Source organism: Microcaecilia unicolor, chromosome 7 (genome assembly GCF_901765095.1).
Source record: "Microcaecilia unicolor chromosome 7, aMicUni1.1, whole genome shotgun sequence".
Taxonomy (NCBI): domain Eukaryota; kingdom Metazoa; phylum Chordata; class Amphibia; order Gymnophiona; family Siphonopidae; genus Microcaecilia; species Microcaecilia unicolor.
The window spans coordinates 71,345,399-71,365,763 of NC_044037.1; the positions used below are offsets into that span (position 1 = coordinate 71,345,399).

Consider the following 20,365-nt stretch of genomic DNA (forward strand, 5'->3'; position numbering starts at 1 on the left):
ATCCAATACTGCCAACCTAGGCCAGAAGTATGTGCATCACGAGCTGATAAACTCCTATCTCCCCTACAATGTGTTCACTAGAAGACTGTGTCCCCTAGGCCCCAAATTTTGTATATATGGATTTCAAACCTGCAAAAAAAAAAAAAAAAACTTCCTCCACCTAGGAGACCCCTTTACTTCTCTAGCCTCCCAAGAGGCCAAAAGATGCACCTGATTCCTCCAGTGCCAGTACTCCGGGGATTCCGGTGAAGTCCAATATTGTAGTACGACTTCATTAGCCACTAAACTCAATTTACAGCACAACAGGCTAGCCCATCTGGACAACAGGAGATATGCTCCCTGTATATCCAGCAAAAATTGTTTCACTGATCCACTAATTTCATGATCTAAGTGAGATAAAAACCCTCTCACTTTCTCCTAAAGGCATTGAACCCTAGGACAAGCCCAAAAGGCATGGAACAGAGTATGACGAGAATGGCCACATTTAAGACATCTGGAGTACCCCGTACCCCCTACGTGAGCTAATTGGGATCTTGTCATATATGCTCTTAATACCACCCTATAACCACGCTCTTTTAGTCTTGCATCCGTAGCCAACTGGGGTAAGCTTTGGAGCATTGCAGCGACATCCCAGGTCCCCAAAGGCACCCCCGAATCCTCCTCCCATTTATTCCTCACTAAGGAAAAGTCCTGGTCAGAGTCTCCCCCTTCCAAAGCCCTATAAAATTGTGACACTGACAGTCCTCAATTTGCCACCTCCTGAAAGAAATCTCTAATCCTAGCTCCCAACTGATTCCCTAGAGCCAACCCGTTCAGAGTAGAGACATAATATTTAATTTGTATGTACGCAAAACGATTGTTCCAAGAGGGCTTTATCTGAGGTTGTAACTCCTCAAAAGAGATGAGCTCCCCCTCTAATGTTATCAGATGTTCTAACCTACTGATACCCCGCTGTTCCCAGTGTCTGAATGTGGGGTTATCAAATCCCAGGCTAAAGTCACTATTTCCCCTGATGGGAATCTGATCCGAATTGCGTGCATCTCCCCTCAATACTCTCCACGCATCTCGTAAAGGTCCCAACAACACATTTTCCTTCAGGTGACCTGGTAGTTTCGGGTAATCATGAAAAAAAAGGGTCCAGAAAAAGTGACCCAAATTCTTGCTTCTGGCGCCCTTCTTTTTTCCATTATCGGCCGAGCGCGCCCATCTCTCCTCGGCCAATAAACACACCCCAGTCCCGCCTTCACCATGCCTCCGACAAGCCCCCGTTAACTTTGTTCATTCCAGCGACAGATTGCAGTTGGAGGCGCCCAAAATCAGCTTTCAAATATACCGATTTGGGTGCCCACAGGAGAAAGGCGCCCATCTCCAGATTTGGGTCGAAATATGGGCGTCTTTCTCTTTCGAAAATAAGCTGGATAGTAGCGGTTCTACAGATAAAACAAAAAGGGGGAGAGGGGGCACACCACTTGTGTACCACTACAAATTGGAAGAGATGGAGTCTGGATCCCAATGATTAATAGATCTGCTCGGGGCCCCATGTATAGCATATGTATGGACCTGTGATACCACCTCTGCATACAGACATAGGAAAGAATTTGAGAAAGAAAAGGCCATCTTGCTTTTATCAAAAGCCTTCTCCTCATCCAGGCATGACCACAAGCAAACACATAACATTAAGCACAGATTGTCTGCCTTTAATAAATTTATTAATTTTATATACTACTTAATACAACTAGGTTTTAAAGTGGTTTGAAATAAAAAAGAAAAGGTTTCTGATTCAATAACCAAATCTAAAGAAATAAAATCAAATCAATATGAAGAATCTTAAGGCTAACCCCCCTGTTTACTAAGCCGTGCTAGCTGCTGCCGCGCGGCAATGCCGACACAGCCCGTTCAAAGTGAATAGGCTGTGTTGGCATTAGTAAGCAGCTTAGTAAACAGGGAGGTAAAATAGGAAATACAAAACACAACTGAAAGTAATTAACAAACACTTAACAAACACTTAGCCCAACACTTTTCTCAAGAGCCAGGCATTTAATGCCTTGTGAAAGGCAGAATAGCCAGAAATAATACCCAGCTTAGCTAGCATTAAATTCCAAAGTACAGAACCCACATAACTGAAGAACCTATTTCTGGTCGTAGTTAATAATCAATCAGCCTGCTCTTGCCTTCCATTGTCTGCAGTCCTATTTCATTCTTTCTTTATTTATTAGGATTTATTTACTGCCTTTTTGAAGGAATTCACTCAAGGCAGTGTACAGTATATAACTTTCCATTTCTATTTGTACTCTATTTCAGTCCCACCTCACTAAATCCAAAGAACATGCCCAGATTATTAAAATACTATTAATACTTAATACAATTCATGTAACAAATCAAAATTCCTAATAATATAAAATACAATTCAGAAAAAAAGCATGAGAATAAGTGTATTGTTTGGTTCTAAGTTACACCCTGCCAGAAGGCATCTTGTTTTGAATACAGATTATTAGATTTATTAGTTGTTTTTTTCCCCAAAATCTGAGCCTAAGGTGAGTTACAGTCAGGTACACAAATTATTTTCCTGCTCAAATAAGCTTACGATCTAAATTCTATGTAAGACAATAGAGAGTGAAGTGACTTGCTCAAAAACACAAGGAGAATCAGCGGGAACAGCTGCATTTGAATCTTGGCTTCCCTGATTTTCAACCTATTGCTCCAACCATTAGGCCTGCCCCTCACTGAGCTTCTGAGGTAATTTAATTATTTATTTGTTTGTTACATTTGTATCCCACATTTTCCCACCTATTTGTAGGCTCAATGTGGCTTACATAGTACCGGAGAGGCCTTTGCAGATTCCGGTGTGAACAAATACAGGGTGATGTTATGGTAAGATCAAGTTCATGTGGCACAGCCACATTAGGGAATTGGAGAACGGAAGAGTTGTGTTATGTCCATTACGTGCTTTAGTTTGGTTGTGTTGCAGAGATTAGGCATTTAAGTTGGATCGGTAGGGTATGCCTTTTTAAACAGGTTGGTTTTTAGTGATTTCCGGAAGTTTAGGTGGTCGTACGTCGTTTTCAAGGCTTTTGGTAATGTGTTGCACAGTTGTGTGCTTATGTAGGAAAAACTAGATGCATAAATTGTTTTGTATTTAAGTCCTTTGCAGCTTGGGTAGTGCAGATTTAGATAAGATTGTGTTGATTCGGATGTATTTCTAATTGGTAAGTTGATCAAGTCTGTCATGTAACTCGGGGCTTCTCCATAGATGATTTTGTGAACCAGGATGCAGATTTTGAAGGCGATGTGTTCTTTGATTGGGAGCCAGTGTAGTTTTTCGCAGAGGGGTTTTGCGCTTTCAAATCGCGTTTTACCAAATATAAGCCTAGCTGCCGTGTTTTGAGCGGTCTGAAGTTTCTTTAAGGTTTGTTCTTTACATCCCGCATAAATTCCATTGCAGTAATCTAAGTGGCTTAGTACCATTGATTGTATCAGGTTGTATCAGGTAATGTGAGAAGACTTCAGCAGCACAGCAATGTGAGAGTGGTGGCAAGCTGTTTGGACTAGGCTTTAGGAAGGCAATGCAGAAAAGAGAAATACAAAGACCTCAGCATTTGTTCCTCTCACCGATTCAAGCAGGCATCCAAAATCCACAGGCCATAGCTTCTGCAAGGGAGTAGGGGTAGGGTGGAAATCTGTGCAAATTCTGCATTGTACGTAATTTCCTTAGAAATAAAGGAGCACAGCTCCTGCTGAGGGTCACAAAATGACTGCTGTTCAGGGAAATCAAGCCATGTAAATTAACTTGGTTCTAAGATTAAATATTTGCAAATATATCTAAACAAACATTTATTGAGGATATTCCTAAACTAGATTAGTTTGTGGCCTTCATAACTATAGCTTTATCCTTTGCAATTCCTTTTCAATTGCAGACCCACAAAGTGTTTGCCTTGTGCATTGTACCTCTGGACCCTGTCCCTCAGACACTCACTGGGAAAGGTGATAAAAGCCTGGCCTCTCATGCGACCAGTCAGCAGGCGGAACTGGATCTGGGGCTCATCTGCCTGCTGGAACCGGGCAAACAAAGAAATCAGTTCTCTTACTGTTGTACGTGGGTGAAGGTTTTTCAAATACAACACCTAAAAATGAAAACAAAGCTATGTTAAGTCTGCAATGCACCAACATCAAAGTCATGAATTAAACATGCTACAGCTCCCAAGTGGAGGTTTAAGAAAAGTCCAGTCTGCTGTGAAAATCATAGCTAGAGCTCAGTGACTATTTGTAATTGAGGTAAGCTACTTTCCTTCTGCTAATCTGCAAGTTCTCTCATCAATTAAAACAGATTGGCTCCGTGCTGTAATTTTACACTGCTGTGCCATTTAAAAATGCAGGCTGACAGTCCTACATCCTGGCACTGTTTCAAATTTCTTACATCTTAAACTGGAAGAAAATGTTGTAATGAGTGAGCTGCTGGATTTGTGAACAACTGTTTTAGGTGTAGACTAGTCAGTGTGGATTCATCTCTCAGTCTAAAGACCAAACAGTACCTTGGTCTTTACCTTGTCCTCGAGGCAACAATACGTCGGGTTTCCAAGATACTTCTAATGAATATGCATGAGAAACATTTGCATATATTGGAGGTAGCAGGCATTCAAATTTCTCCGTTATAAAACTGTATGGGTATATACACACAAGTATGCATACCAACAAGAAAACATGTACATTTATGCGTGCAGACATTCCCAGGGGAGTAGCTTGGGCAGAGCTTTAATACATATGCAAATTTTATAAAACACAAGTGAACGCAGGGACTTCACAAGAGAAAGTTTGGAGCCCAGTGTTCCAGAAGCTTGGGTCTGCAGCTTTTTCTGAAGTTAGCCCTACATATGGGAAGGGGGAGGAAAGACTACGTAAAACAGGGGAGTTCAATAAATGGCTTGAAGTTTGGCGTAAAGAAAGTGGTTTTCGACACATAGGAAGATGGGGCAGTACGTGGAAAAATAACAGGCTGCTCCAATTATAAAAGCATATTGTATTACTGGAGGAAAAACAGTTGCTGTGGAAGCTCCAGAATTGAATTTAACTCAATTCCTTGAAACATCTTTGGAACCTATAACGGAGCGCACGACTCTTCTTGTATCCTTTGCATTCGAATCCGATAAGAATCATATATTTAGACTTTACTTCAGATTTATTTCATCTCAATTTTTCGGATCAAAGATACAAGTGTTCCCGGATATCAGCAAATCTACTCAGAGAAAGAGGAGAGAGTTTCTGGGGCTGCGGCCTCGGATACTATCATTAGGAGGAACATTCAGACTTAAATTTGCATGTAGATGCCTTATTTCCTTGCAGACGGCTTACTATGTCTTTTTTGAATCAGAAAAATTGAAGCAGTTTATAATTGCAAAAGAAAGGGGTGGTGAAGTAGTTTTGGGAACTCCCGCAGGACGCTGAAACCGCTGGTGGGGAAGTTGAATTCTACCCTCTCATTGTTTTGTAGAGCATTAAGATCTCTTACATTTCTTTATTTCATTTGCTTTGTATCTTGATCAATTATATGTGGACTAAGTAAATAATGTATATTTCCTATGTCTCCTTATATGTAAAGGATGAGAGACAATTTCTTTACTATATAATTCATTTTTTTTTGTTTTGTTACATTTGTATCCCGCGCTTTCCCACTCATGGCAGGCTCAATGCGGCTTACATGGGGCAATGGAGGGTTAAGTGACTTGCCCAGAGTCACAAGGAGCTGCCTGTGCCTGAAGTGGGAATCGAACTCAGTTCCTCAGTTCCCCAGGACCAAACTCCACCACCCTAACCACTAGGCCACTCCGCCAGCATTTGCTTTGTTGTGAATGTTATATTTGAAATTTATAAACAAATAAAAGAAAAATAACAGGCTGTACTATAATGATGACAGGAAAAAGGAGCCTTGGGGAGATATTCAGACAGTATGTTTCTTGACATTTGAATTAGAGGGTGGGGGTGGTAATAGGAAGCAAGGAAATTCAGAAAGTCACCTCCAGCAAAAACATTACAGCAGTGGGGAAGGTATTGTTAATATAGAAAACAATCAGCACAAATGCTCGTAGTCTAAGTTAAAAAAAAAAGTTCAAGATTTGCAAGCCATGATGTTTGAGGAAGACTTGGATATTGTTGGTATTACAGAGACATGGTTCAATGATTCTCATGAATGGGATGTGACCATACCAGGCTATAATCTTTTTAGGAAGGATAGGGAGGGCCGAAGAGGAGGAGGAGTGGCTTTGTATGTGAAAAATAATATCAGAGCGGTTGAAATACAGGGAACCTGGAGAAAGGAAGAAGCGATATGGATCGTTCTGGAAAGAGAAGATGGAACCTGTATCCACATGGGTGTTACCTACAGATCTCCAGCACAAATGGAGAAGTCGGACAAAGATCTGATTGAACATATCCGTAAGCTTGGAATGAAAGGGGAATTTCAACTCGCTTGATGTGGATTGGAAAGTCCCGTTGGCAGAATCAGAAAGAAACAGAGAGATCATGGATGCCTGTCAAAGTGCTTTGTTGCTCAGACAAATAGTGACCGAACCCAAGAGGGAAGGGTCGACACTTGATCAGGTGCTCACAAATGAATGCGGTGTTTCCAACGTCTGGATGGGTGCCCACCTAGGCAATAGTGAGCATCACACAATATTGTTTGATATAAGAGCGAAAGCCAAGTGCAGACGCAAAAAACTCAAAGTACTGGATTTCACACATGTTGATTTTGGTAAAATGGGGGAACACGTGAAGAAGGAGCTGACAGCAGGGGTAGACACTGAAGAAGTGGAAGTGCAGTGGTCCAAGTTGAAATCTGCTGTAAATATGGCAATAGATCTTTACACAAGGAAAGTAAACAAAACCAAGAAAAACAGGGAGCCTATATGGTTCTCCAAACAAGTGGCTGAAAAAATAAGGGCAAAAGAGGCTGCGTTCAAGAAATACAAAAGAACGCAACAAGAGGATCATTGAAAAGATTACTGGAATAAACTCGAAGAAGTGAAGAGGGAAATACAGCTAGTGAAAGCGCAGGTGGAAAAAAAATGTCTAAAGATGTAAAGAGAGGTGACAAGACTTTTTCAGATATATTGGGGAAACAAGTTTAAAGGCTTCAATTTTAGCCTTTTCTCTTACAGCCACTACCTCATTATACCTTCTTAGCAGTTATTCAAGTGCTTTACTACAAGTTGTTGATCTTTTGCTACTTCTACCAGCAGCTGTATATTATCTACAGAAAAAAATGCTAATCAATATTACACACTTGAATTACATCTTTCAGTAGTCTAATACTCTAAAGGGCATGGGTGATACTGAACCCTGTGGCCCTCCACATTTTAGTATCCTTGAAGAAGAGAATCTGCTTGCTGTCCCATTTTATACATACTGGTTAATAGACTGCATCAAGAATACACAGAGAATCTGATAGTGTGAAATACTTATTGAAGATACATAAGGTGCTTCCTCATGAAAAGAATTCCTTCTAATACTTAAGAATGTCAACTATTTAAGAGATTTTACAGCAATATAAAATAAAAATGTGCTTTACATTATGATAATCAACTAAAAAATGAATACTTATACTCCATTCTGAACGAACTTTTGGGCAATCCACTTTTTTTTTTGTTTGTTAATGCCCTCAACATACTTCAAGTTATTAAAACAGCCACTCCTGCTCAAAACTGGAACTAAATCAGCTAAAAAGAAGTGGTTTAGACAGATTGTAAAATAATATGATCAGCATCTTTCAAATGATCGCAACTTGCTTTAAGGTCACAGCTCTTGAGAGGATGATTTGGTGCATTCATTTCCAAACATGAGACAAAAAAGGAATACCTGCGGGAGGTGACAACTTGGCTAATGTCATAAAAAGAAAGAAGCAAAACTGGCCTAAGAACTCAGGAGTCCACCTTCCTCCTAGTCCAATGATATAACCACTTCACCTTTAGCCCTTGTTAAAGAGAATAGCTGTACCATATTAGCCATAGATGCAGTGGCATAGCCAGACACGCAGTTTTGGGTGGGTCTGAGACCAAAATGAGTGATCACAACATTTTTCCTCCACACCTTCTCCCTGTCCCCCACCCAGCAACCCCCAACTCAAGGATCCCCTAGCCCGTAATCTGAAGAAGTCCTCCAGTGGCCAGGACCCTCCCCTATGCTCTGCAGTCGACAGCTCTTTCCATGGACGGCCGCTGCTAATGCTGCTCCTCCCCCCCCCCACGCTCTGTTTTTGTGCACGCATGGAGGGAGGGGCAGTGAGTCTGCAATCTATGAACAGTGCTGCTGACTGTAATGAGTAAGAGAGTGTTCTGCCCATTGAAGGAGGTCTTCTTCAGCTGGGGGAGCTTAAGGATCCCTGCCAGCCACAGCAACGATGCTGCAATTTTGAGAGGGCCTCAGCTCCACATGTGGTAGGCCTAGGCCCACTCGTGGCTATGTCACAGATGTTTTAGTAGATTTACCTTAGTGGTTTTCATGTCTCCTTTGTTTGCATTTGTGGTTGAAATAATTCACAACAGGCTCCTTTTACAAAGCCGCAATAGTAATTCAGGCATGGCAAATGCGACAAAGCTCATAGGAAATGAATGTGCTTCGTCACATTTGCTGCGCCGGAATCACTAGCGCAGCTTTGTAAAAGGAGCCCAAAGTAAATACAAGACCTTGAAAAATACTTATTTTTGTTTTCACTGTTGTGTTTGACCACATTGTTTAGCAGTACATAAATGTTGTGCTTATCCAGGGCCGTGCTAACCCGGTAAGCGAGGTAAGCATGGCAGGGGGGCGCTTCCCTCTGGGGGGCGCCGCCGCACCATGCTCACCTCGCTCGCCCTCCCCCAACATCCCTTTTCTTTTTTTTTCTTTTTAAATTTACCTCCGTGGTGGCGGTTCCGGCAGCGCAGTGTCAGGGAAGGAGGCGGCGCTCCCGACGTCTCTAGCCTTCCCTTCGCTGTGTTCCGCCTTCTTCTGACATGACGTCAGAAGAAGGCGGAACACAGCGAAGGGAAGGCTAGACGTCGGGAGCGCCGCCTCTTTCCCTGACGCTGCGCTGCCGGAACCACCGCCACGGAGGTAAATTTAAAAAGAAAAAAAAAGAAAAGGGATGTTGGGGGGAGAGAAGAGGGTGGGCAGTTGAACAATGGGAGCGGGAGGGCAGGGGAGAAACGACAGCAAGGATGCGAAGGGGGGGGCATGGATGCGAAGGGGGGGGGGAGAAGAGGGCGGGCCAGGCTGGGACATGGGAGAGAGAGGAGCATGGATGCGAGGGGGGGTCATGGAAGGGAGAGAGGGGAATTGCTGGAAAAGGATGAATGGAGGGGGCAGGGGACAGAGGAGCATGGATGGGCATGGATTGGGAGGGCAGGGCTCAGGGAGAGAGGGGAATTGCTGGAAAGGGATGAATAGAGGGGCAGGGGACAGAGGAGCATGGATGGGCATGGATTGGGAGGGCAGGGCTCAGGGAGAGAGGGGAATTGCTGGAAAGGGATGAATGGAGGGGGCAGGGGACAGAGGAGCATGGATGGGCATGGATTGGGAGGGCAGGGCTCAGGGAGAGAGGGGAATTGCTGGAAAGGGATGAATGGAGGGGGCAGGGGACAGAGGAGCATGGATGGGCATGGATTGGGAGGGCAGGGCTCAGGGAGAGAGGGGAATTGCTGGATAGGGATGAATGGAGGGGGCAGGTGACAGAGGAGCATGGATGGGCATGGATTGGGAGGGCAGGGCTCAGGGAGAGAGGGGAATTGCTGGAAAGGGATGAATGGAGGGGGCAGGGGACAGAGGAGCATGGATGGGCATGGATTGGGAGGGCAAGGCTCAGGGAGAGAGGGGAATTGCTGGAAAAGGATGAATGGAGGGGGCAGGGGACAGAGGAGCATGGATGGGCATGGATTGGGAGGCCAGGGCTCAGGGAGAGAGGGGAATTGCTGGAAAGGGATGAATGGAGGGGGCAGGGGACAGAGGAGCATGGATGGGCATGGATTGGGAGGGCAGGGCTCAGGGAGAGAGGGGAATTGCTGGATAGGGATGAATGGAGGGGACAGATGGGCATGGATGGATATGGATTGCAGGGCAGGGCTCAGGGAGAGAGGGGAATTGCTGGATAGGGATGAATGGAGGGGGCAGGTGACAGAGGAGCATGGATGGGCATGGATTGGGAGGGCAGGGCTCAGGGAGAGAGGGGAATTGCTGGAAAGGGATGAATGGAGGGGGCAGGGGACAGAGGAGCATGGATGAGCATGGATTGGGAGGGCAGGGAGAGGGGAATTGCTGGATAGGGATGAATGGAGGGGACAGATGGGCATGGATGGATATGGATTGCAGGGCAGGGCTCAGGGAGAGAGGGGAATTGCTGGATAGGGATGAATGGAGGGGGCAGGTGACAGAGGAGCATGGATGGGCATGGATTGGGAGGGCAGGGCTCAGGGAGAGAGGGGAATTGCTGGAAAAGGATGAATGGAGGGGGCAGGGGACAGTGAGAGAGGAGAAATTGCTGGACATAGTGGGGAGGGAAGAGAGGTGAAGGAGATGAAATGAGGGAAAAGGAAGAGAGGAGAAAAACTGTACATGGATGAAGAAAATAGGCAGAAGCTGAGGACCAGAAATGAAGAAGGAGGAAAGGAAAGAAATAAATGGAAAGGAAGCCCTGGAAACGGAGTTAAGAGGACAGATAGCAGCAGAATCAGATACTGGGCCAGCATGATCAGAAAAAGAAAGTCACCAGACAACAAAGGTAGAAAAAAAATCATTTTATTTTCATTTTAGTGTTTGGAATATGTCCACTTTGAGAATTTACATCTGCTATCTTATTTTGCAATGTATAGCAATTTGTTTCTAAGAATATTGCTGACAATTCCTGTCAGTGTGGCAAGTGGTGAGCGATCATTTTCACGGGGGGAGAGGGGGGGGGGGGGCGCCGCCGCCGCCGCCAACTGATAGTCTGCAGGGGGGGCGCCAACTGATAGGCTGCAGGGGGGCGCCAGAGACCCTAGGCACGGCCCTGTGCTTATCACATCATTTAGAAGTAACATCAGGTTCAGTTGTTCATGTTTTATGCTAGCCATGGGCAGAGGAATGGTATGGGAAGATGTTTCATCTCTAGTACATAACCAGTTTGTTGACTTGGCTAAGCCCTTCATTATATCTAAACCATCAAAAGAAAAGTTTTGTCTAGTGAGTTATCCTCTATCACAGCAAAATATCCGAGGGAAATTTTGGTTCTTTAACTATATTAAATAAATATAACTGAATTATCTTACTGTTGACAGGAAAGTTGTACCTTGCTTGGATCTCTGCAGCTGTAAGACGAAAACTTGGGGATTTTTCGTATCTCATCTTCAGAAAGCCGATTATTTTGTATTTCAGCTTCTGTAATAAACTCCACAGTTTCTGTTACTGTCACAGGTCCAACAATGCTGCCATGGGGCACAGACTCAGTCTTCCTCTCAGGTAGGCTGATACCATCAGGAACCGTCTGCTCTTCCTGACCATGTGGTGGGTTTAGCGTGGCAGTATCACTTACTGTTCCACAGCATGCTACTGAAGAGTCTGGGACAGTGGGACCAGATTTAGCGACATTAGATTCTAAAGACCCTGGTTCCTCATTCGGCGGCTTTTCAAAAATCTCTTTATATGTAGTGTCCAGAAGGTTTCTAGGATCGTCATCTTTCTCTGCTGCTTTCTGAACTTCATCTGCATTACGAGGCAATAAATTATAACTTTTAAAAACACGCATGATTTTATTTGTTCAACATTTATAATGCACCAACGGGAAGGAGAAAACACCAATTTTGTCAGAGTACAACAGTAAAGTTCAAGCAGAGGTCAGTGGTCACCTTAAAACAAATCATAACAGCTGGAAAATAATTTTTAACTATGCAAACTGTAACGATGCAGGTATACAATACTGTCACAAAAAATAGCATTACATATCTTTTGAGAAATGGAAATTGAAAAACTCAAAAAAGTCTAACTGGAGGAAAACTGAATTGCTTGAAAATTTTTTCTAGGAGTAATAATCTCCGCTTTCTTCATTTTCCTAAACAATTTGCAGTTTCCCCTCGGGATATGTTAAGGAAATATTGGGGGTTGCTGAAGAAAGTATTCCACCTTTTTTGCAAGTGTATTATTTGCCTACTAAACTTGTAGATAACCAGCAACCCCAAGATAAGCAAATGTTGGATGTATCCACGTTGTTAGAATCCTCAGATACTTATTTAGTTACTGCATCAACTTTGGTAGCTACTGTGATGTTGGCACCAGATAAAATGTGGTTAATGAGAATGTTCTTGAAAAATAAGGAAAAGACTTTTATGGGACTGAGAATTCAAATTTTCCCGGACGTTTCTAGAGATACCCAGAAAAGACGTCAGCAATTTCTTCTAATGAAACCAGATGTTCTTCAGTTGGGGGCTACTTTTTTCTTACATTATGCTTGTAAATGTGTGATCAGATACCGATCGGTCAAATATGTTTTCTATGAACCCTCCCATCTTACAGCTTTTTTATCATCTAAACGGATCACTAGGGGGGGGGGGGGGGATCTACCTAGTGATTGGCTCTTGTCTTGTAATAGGAATTCTGAGGCATGCTACGTTACATTTGCCTTTATAAATTTCCTCAATTATTCTCCATTGTTTGGAATCTCGGATCTCATTTGTGGACAAGTATCAATAACAGATGAAAAAAATTGTTTTATTTAAATATTGGCATATGTTTATTGTTATCATACTTTCTGTACAAGTATCATTTTTGCATGATTAATTATTATAATATTGATAAATAAAAAAAGAAAAGTCTAACTATGCACCATAATTCGTAATTCTACATTATTGGGAGATCTGTTTTAGCTTTTATTTTGTGAGCAGAAGATCCTTGGTGAACATAACCTTATGAGGTACTACAGGCAGCTGCCTAGGTGGAAAGTTGATCCATTTTACCTTTTAAAATTTGCCCCTGAAGAAGGTAGTAGCCAAAACATGTTGGGCTAATGGACTAATGAAAAGTTATTTGGATTCCTTCAGTGGCAACGCCATTATTTTTCCTACCACCACTATGAGAGTTACTGGCCTGTAGTTTCCCACTTCTTCCCTGTCCCCATTTTAATGAAGAGGGACCACATCCACTTGTCTTCGATCCCGCGGAACCTCTCCCATCCCTAAAGATCTAGTAAACAAATCCTTGGTCCTTTCCAGGATTTCTTTGAGTTCCCTCAGTATACTGGGATGAATCCCATCTGGCCCCATAGCTTTGTCCACTTTCAGATTTTCAAGTTGTTTATAAACAATTTCTTCTGTGAACAGTGCAATATCCCTCTACAGCCGACTGCAGTACTTCTCAGGATGCTAGGAATTATTAGGAAAGGGATGGTGAATAAAACCGAAAATATTATAATGCCTTTGTATCACTCCATGATGCGTCCACACCCTGAGTATTTCGTTCAGTTCTGGTCACCGTATCTCAAAAAAAGATATAGTGGAATTAGAAAAGATTCAAAGAAGAGCGACTAAAATGATAAAGGGGATGGAACTGCTCTCGTATGTGAAAAGGCTAAAGAGGTTCGGGCTCTTCAGCTTGGAAAAGAGACGGATGAGGAGAGATATGATTGAGGTCTACAAAATCCTGAGTGGAGTAGAACAAGTAGAAGTAGATCGATTTTTTACTTGTTCCAAAAGACTAGGGGACACTCGAAGAAGTTACATGGAAATACTTTTAGAACAAATAGGAGGAAATATTTTTTCACTCAACGAACAGTTAAGCTCTGGAACTCTTTGCTAGAGGAGCTGGTAACAGCGGTTAGTGTACCTGGGTTTAAAAAAGGTTTGGACAAATTCATGGAGGAAAAGTCCATAGTCTGCTATGGAGACAGACATGGGAAGCAACTGCTTGCCCTGGGATTTGTACTATGGAATGTTGCCACAATTTGGGTTTCTGCCAGGAACTTGTGACCTGGCTTGGCCACTGTTTGGAAAGCAGGATACTGGGCTAGATGGACCATTAGTCTGACCCCAGTATGGCTACTCTTATGTTCTCCAGGATTTTCTTTCATGAACACCAAAGAGAAGTATTAGTTTAAAACGTTCGCTTTATCCTCATCACTCTCCACAGAGCTATTCTAAGCAGTGCCGTAGCGAGGGCGGCTGACACCCGGGGCGGGGCAGCGCTGCGCACCCCCCCCAGGTGCAGCACAGCGCACCCCCCCAGAGAAAAATTCTTACCTAGCATAGGAAATGAGACAGGCGGGAGGGCCAGTCCGCCCTAAGCGCACGTCGCTGGGAGCTGCATCGGCTCCGCTGGTTCCCTGCTCTCTCTGCCCCGGAACAGGAAGTAACCTGTTCCGGGGCAGAGGGAGCAGGGAACCAGCGGAGCCGACACCCCCCAGCGGCGTGCACCCGGGGCGAACCGCCCCACCGCCCCCTTCCTACGCCATTGATTCTAAGCATCTTTCAATCTTTCAATTCCATTCCTAACTTTTCTCCTTTCCCCAATATATCTGGTATTTCACACCCGACTTAAGGCGATGTATGGGAGGGGGAGTGCTTTATGCTGGTGGGGATGTGGTGCACAGGGGACTTTCATGCACATCTGGTGGGAATGTCCTAGAGCTCAAATGCTTTGGGATCAAGTCATGCAGGTAACCTCAGATATTATGGGCATATCCCTTGCTAAATCCCTGAAGGGTTGTCTACTTAAGATTGGACCATATAATGTACCCTTACATAAGAGGAAATTGATCCGTCTGTTTGTAACTGCTGGCCGATTGCTCGTGGCCTGCTCTTTGAAAGTGTCCACCCTCCCGGGTAGGGCCATCCTACTATCCAAAGTGCAACCTGTCTACTTGAGGTCTAAACTGACAGCACTTAAAAGAAACACTCTTAAATCTTTCCACCAAATCTGGGATAGATATATCACCTGGCAGGCAACAACAGTGTAGACCCCGACCTCGGGCAACCAACCTCAGTAACATTATATTGTTTACGTGTTTCTATGTGCCAATCAACCTCTAATGGGGAGGGAACTAGGGAGGGAGGGGGATGGTCTATAAAAATTTTTCAGTTTTGCTACTGCTATTGTATTAGACACATGAGGAAGAATCACGGTATGCTATTTGCTGTTGTACTGAAATTTTTCTACGGTTTTAATATGCTGGGTTTGGTACATGATAAATACTTCAATAAAAAGATTATATATATATATATATATATATATATATATATATATATATATATATATAAAAAGGCACCTACTTGGTTTCCCAACCCATTATAAAATTACTCTCTGTCTGCAATGTTGTTACAACCATGAACATTTTTTCTTTAGTATTGTTTTTGTACCCCTGGGGGGAGACTAAATAAATATCTACTGCAACAATCTCAGAACAGGCAATTCCAAACTGAATGCTGGAAGACAGAGTTTTATGAAATACAAAAATGAATACACATGAAAATATATACATATCAGGATTTAATTTGCACAACAGCATAATTACTTGGTGTATGCATCAATTAAACCAAACTTCTAATAGCTGCCTGGCACTCAAAGACTGAAATTTCCTGTCCTTGATTCTGGTCCATACTATTCAAACATATGTTGACAGTCCTAGCTCCCATATGATGTGTAGGTCTTGTACCTTGGTAATACAGAGACCTAAGGAAGGAGTGACGGTCTGTTCCCTGGAAGAGTGCATTTTCTATTTCCATCTCCCGTCGGTTCAGCTGTTTGCTCCCTGCAAATCTCTGTGGAAGTGCCAAGATACGCTGGCGCTCCAAGATCTTCTCCTCAATGGCTTTCAACCTCTCCTGCACTGCCTCAGGGGCTGCCCCAAATCCAGACCCCTAAAACCACAGCCAGGAAAGTAATTAAACATGCTTGTAAAGTATCAGTGCATATCCTAAATTACCTACTAATGCCCTGCCCACCCTCTTGTCCCGATAGCTTAATCTTAAATGCTTGCATATTTTTCACAAAATAACCTTAAGGGAGATAGAGGCACAAAAAGTTGCTCCCTGTCCACTCTTTCCCCCATGCAGTGGTTGCAGCGCAGTGAGCAGAGCAAGGGCACTAAGGGTATGTGGCACAGGGTGAAATTCCACCTCGGTACATTTCTGCACAGTGACAGTGTATACACCCAAGCCTGACTTAGCCCTCCCATCCTCCACTCCAGCACAGTTCTTTCTCATTATCTCTTCCTTCTCTCCACTGGAGCATTTTCTCTTCCCTTCTGCCCTAATGCCACCTCCCAGCATCTCCATCAAAGCTCATGTTCTTATTTTCAGTCCTAAGTTCCTCCGGTCAAGGGCATTTATCCACAGAAATGCCCTTGACCGGAGGAACTTAGGACTGAAAATAAGAACATGAGCAAATAACACACACTGCTTAGCAACACACACAGTGATGACAGGGTAAGTGAACCTTGGTCTACCACTTCTGCCAACCCCAGAACAAAAAAAAATCCCTACCTTGGTAACTGAGCCCTGCTGTTTCCAGAGCAGGATCTCTGAATCTGTCAACCCAAGCTCTCTGAAAGATGCAGTTTCTTTATCATTCTGCTGCAGAATCTGGAACTGAGATAAAGTCAAGGTGCCTGCTGCCTCAGCTCCAAAGGGCTTGTACACCGTGGCTGGGGCAAAGCATCGTCTCTTAGAAACGCATCTGCAACCAAAGCAATGCTCAACGATTTTTTTTGTACTAAGGTTCTAACAGGAAAACAAAAAAAAAGGAGGAAACTCTTACGTACAACAAAAGCAATGGCCAAAAAAGTGAGGACAGCTCAAGGAGGATGTCAGACTTCCTGGCATTCTCCTTGAGCTGCCCTCACATTTTTGGCCATTGCTGTACTAAGGTTCTAAACATATCATTAGGGAAGGGATGCCCGATTCTTTTTAGTTTCCACATTGTTTTAAAGGTTTTTGTGATGACTGCTTGGAATTAGACGTCGAATAACATGTAGGAATCTATATACCAAGTATCTTTGGTTGGGACTCCAGTGGATAAGTTATATTATCAGTTGTGAAATTTTGACAGTTGATGACATGATGAGGGTTAGATAATAACAGAAATTTTGTTTTCTCTCTATTCAATTTTAGTTTAAAAGGTGGAGGCCCAATTCTCCATCAGGTCTAAACCAGATTTGATGATAGACAGCATTTCTTCAATAGAATCTTTGAAAGGGATGTAGATTGTTACATCATCCGCATAACTAAAATTATTATAACCATGGCCATCCAGCACCTTTGCTAAGAGGGACATCATAATATTGAATAACTACTACTACTACTACTACTGCTTATCATTTCTATAGCGCTACTAGACGCACGCAGCGCTGTACACTTGAACATGAAGAGACAGTCGCTGCTCGACAGAGCTTACAATCTAATTAGGACAGAAACAGGACAAACAAGAGATAAGGGACTATTAAGATGAGCGAAAGGGGGGATCCCTGTGGGACTCCATTGGGGGAAGAAGGAATTAGGAGATCTGACTTGATAAAATCTAGATTTTAAAACTCCTCAGAACCAATTTAGGACAGACCCTCCTATACCTACATTACCCAAGTAATAAATTATGGTCCATCACATCAAATGCACTTGACATATTAAATTGCATAAGGATGATTTTCCTGCCTAGGATAATTTCTTTGAAGTTAGCAATTAATGTGGATATGACTGTTTTCATGCTGAAATTGGGTCTGAAGCCAGACTGTGCATGGTGAAGGGAAAAGGAGGACAGATAAACCATAAATTGGTGAGCGACTACACCCTCAATCACCTTTAACGGCTAGAGGCCACTGGCCTGTAATTTGTTACATCGTTTATTTTTGTCAAGGGATTTTTAGGGATGGGGGTTAACGTTATAGACCCTTTTTCTGTGGGGAAATGACCTATGGCTACCAAAAGAGAGATATGTGATTTTATTCTATTTTAAGTTTTTGTGTATTGTCTTTTTGGTAAACAGCTGTTTTTTTTATTCAAAACTATGAGAATACAACACTCTTCCCTGCCCCCCCCCCCCCCTCCTTCCCACTACCCTATGGTCCATTCTCCTGGCAAGGTAATGTGGCACTTTCTCACAAAGCCTCATCATGGGATGTTTTCAGTCCGGTATCTGGTGCCACTACCACAGGGTTCAAATTTCCCTGTGCCCACTGCTTGAATGGTTACCATATCCTCTCATGTTTAGTCAACCCCGTCTCTGTAATGTGTTTCATTTATTCTTAATATACACATGCCAAATTTTTAAGTAGTAAACATCCATACCTGGCAGTTTAGGTTGCTTCCACAGCCTCACAATCTCACATCTTACAGTCACTGCACATCCACAGAACCTCCAATTCCCCCCCAAACCCCTGTCAATTCACCTTGAAGCAGAGAGTGAATAGGATTCGCACCCCAAATGTTTTCTCAAAGAACTATGCAAACTCATTCCAGGAACCCTTAATATAAAGCTGCTAACTAGATCTAGATTCCCAGGACAGGGTTGATCCAGTCCTGAGTTTACCCCAGTGCATGCTGGGACTTGTAGTCTTGCTTTTCTTAGGGAATGCAATGGGGAAACCAGAACTACAAGTCCCAGCATTCAATGGGATAAACCCAGGACTGGATCAACCCTGTCCTGCGAATTTGGATCCAGCTGGCAGCCTTACCTTAAAAACCACATACTTTCACAAAATACGTTTATAAGTTCTGCTGTTTCCCCTTAACTGCTTTGTTTTTGTATGAAGGGCAGTAAGCAAGTCGTGGAATAAACAAGCATGCACAAAGCACTGTAAAACGGGGATATTCAAAAACAATATACCCCTGTCCCAAAGACCTTACAATTTAAGCAGGTACCTGAGGCAATGTGATATAAACTGACTTCCAAGGTCACAAGAAGCATAAGTGGCAGGAGTGGGATTTGAACCCTGTCCTCCAAAGGTCTCAACCCACTGTGCCAACTATTAGTGTTCTTCCTCTCCTGCTCCTTTATGCTTCCAGCTGAACTGCAGCCAAGGCCTGGAGTCTGGTACCATGAACCTTCATCCACAACTATGTGAAAAATTTCCCCTATTTTATATTCAACTCCCACCCCCCAAACACCTAGGTTTGGTTACTGAAAACCAGTCCTCAGCTGGGTCCATAAAGCAGAGCTCCTTTCAGAACCATGCAATCAGAGGATCTGACGTCAATGAGATTATCAAGACTGTCTTCTCCACACACCCCACCCCCAAAGCATCCCCATTCCCATCTTACCAAGGGATTAGAAGACCCAATACTTTGAAATGGTAGGGCACCACATCTACTAAAGCTGTTAGGCTACCCATTTCCTCATTATTTGGGAGCAATGTGCCACTGAAAATACTATAACTCATGAGTAACTACTGAAATTTAGGACAATTCATCTTAAAAAAAAAAAAAAGACATCTATAAACCAATGGTTCACAACCCAGTTGTTGAGACACCCATAGCCAGTCGGGTTTTTTTAGGACACCCACAATGAATATGTATGTGAGAGATTTTCATATAATAGAGACAAATGTATCTCGTGCACAGTCATTGTGGACATCCTGAAAACCTGACTTTTGGAATGTTTCCCCAAGGACTGGGTTGAGAAGCTCTACTGTAAACCAATGGTAGACAAGGTACTAGGTACAAATGAGCAAAGAAAGATGCATTATAGAATTTAGTCACAATGGACCAGATTCTATACATCATGCCTAAAATATTGGCACCAAAATGAAATACTCCTAGGCACATTTTATAAGTATGTCTAACTTTAGGTGTACTTTACATAATAAAGTTAAATTTCCGTGCAGTTTATAGAATAAGCCGAGTACCCTTCTGCACGACTAAATTTAGTTGCAGGCAGTTACAACAAGTAAAACTTGGTTCCTTTAGCCTAAAGTGCTAGTACTTACTGTTCAAAAGAGACCGTGGTATCTAGTTGATTGTGAAGGAGGGTCTTCAGCTGTCGCTCCCCTTCCGTTTCTAAGTCCTCCAAGATAAGGTCATCACTGGATAGGCTACTAACCCTGTAGTTTCACAGCACAACCCACAAAGAAAATGGGTATATTTAATTAAACTTTCACACTATTTTGTCATAACAGTATAACTCCTTTAATCAATTCAGGTCTAGTACAGCTGTATGGCTGCACCATGCCCAAACCGGGCACATGGACCTCAATTCTGAAAAATTGAGACATATTAATAGCCATATAGATGATGTTATTTGACCAACAGCACTTGCTAGGCCAGCTCAAAGGAAACAGATGCCTGTCTTATGCAAGTATAATTTTTTGCATCCTTCCAAATTTCACAGAAGAGATGACCATAAACACAGCCCTACAAGCATATAATCAGCAAATGATAACAGATAGCAGACA

General features: G+C 43.0%; 1 protein-coding gene across 1 annotated transcript in view; it reads right to left on the reverse strand.

The window, feature by feature from the left end:
- The window catches only part of RBM41 (RNA binding motif protein 41), a 48,520-nt gene that overhangs the window by 12,184 nt on the left and 15,971 nt on the right, over positions 1 to 20,365 (reverse strand). The window contains exons 3-7 of the mRNA XM_030210031.1: positions 19,901 to 20,014; positions 16,467 to 16,659; positions 15,638 to 15,842; positions 11,288 to 11,700; positions 3,974 to 4,121 (exon numbers count right to left, since the gene is read on the reverse strand). Of these exons, the coding sequence (XP_030065891.1) occupies positions 3,974 to 4,121; positions 11,288 to 11,700; positions 15,638 to 15,842; positions 16,467 to 16,659; positions 19,901 to 20,014 (1,073 nt within the window). The remainder of the gene's footprint in view (positions 1 to 3,973; positions 4,122 to 11,287; positions 11,701 to 15,637; positions 15,843 to 16,466; positions 16,660 to 19,900; positions 20,015 to 20,365) is intronic.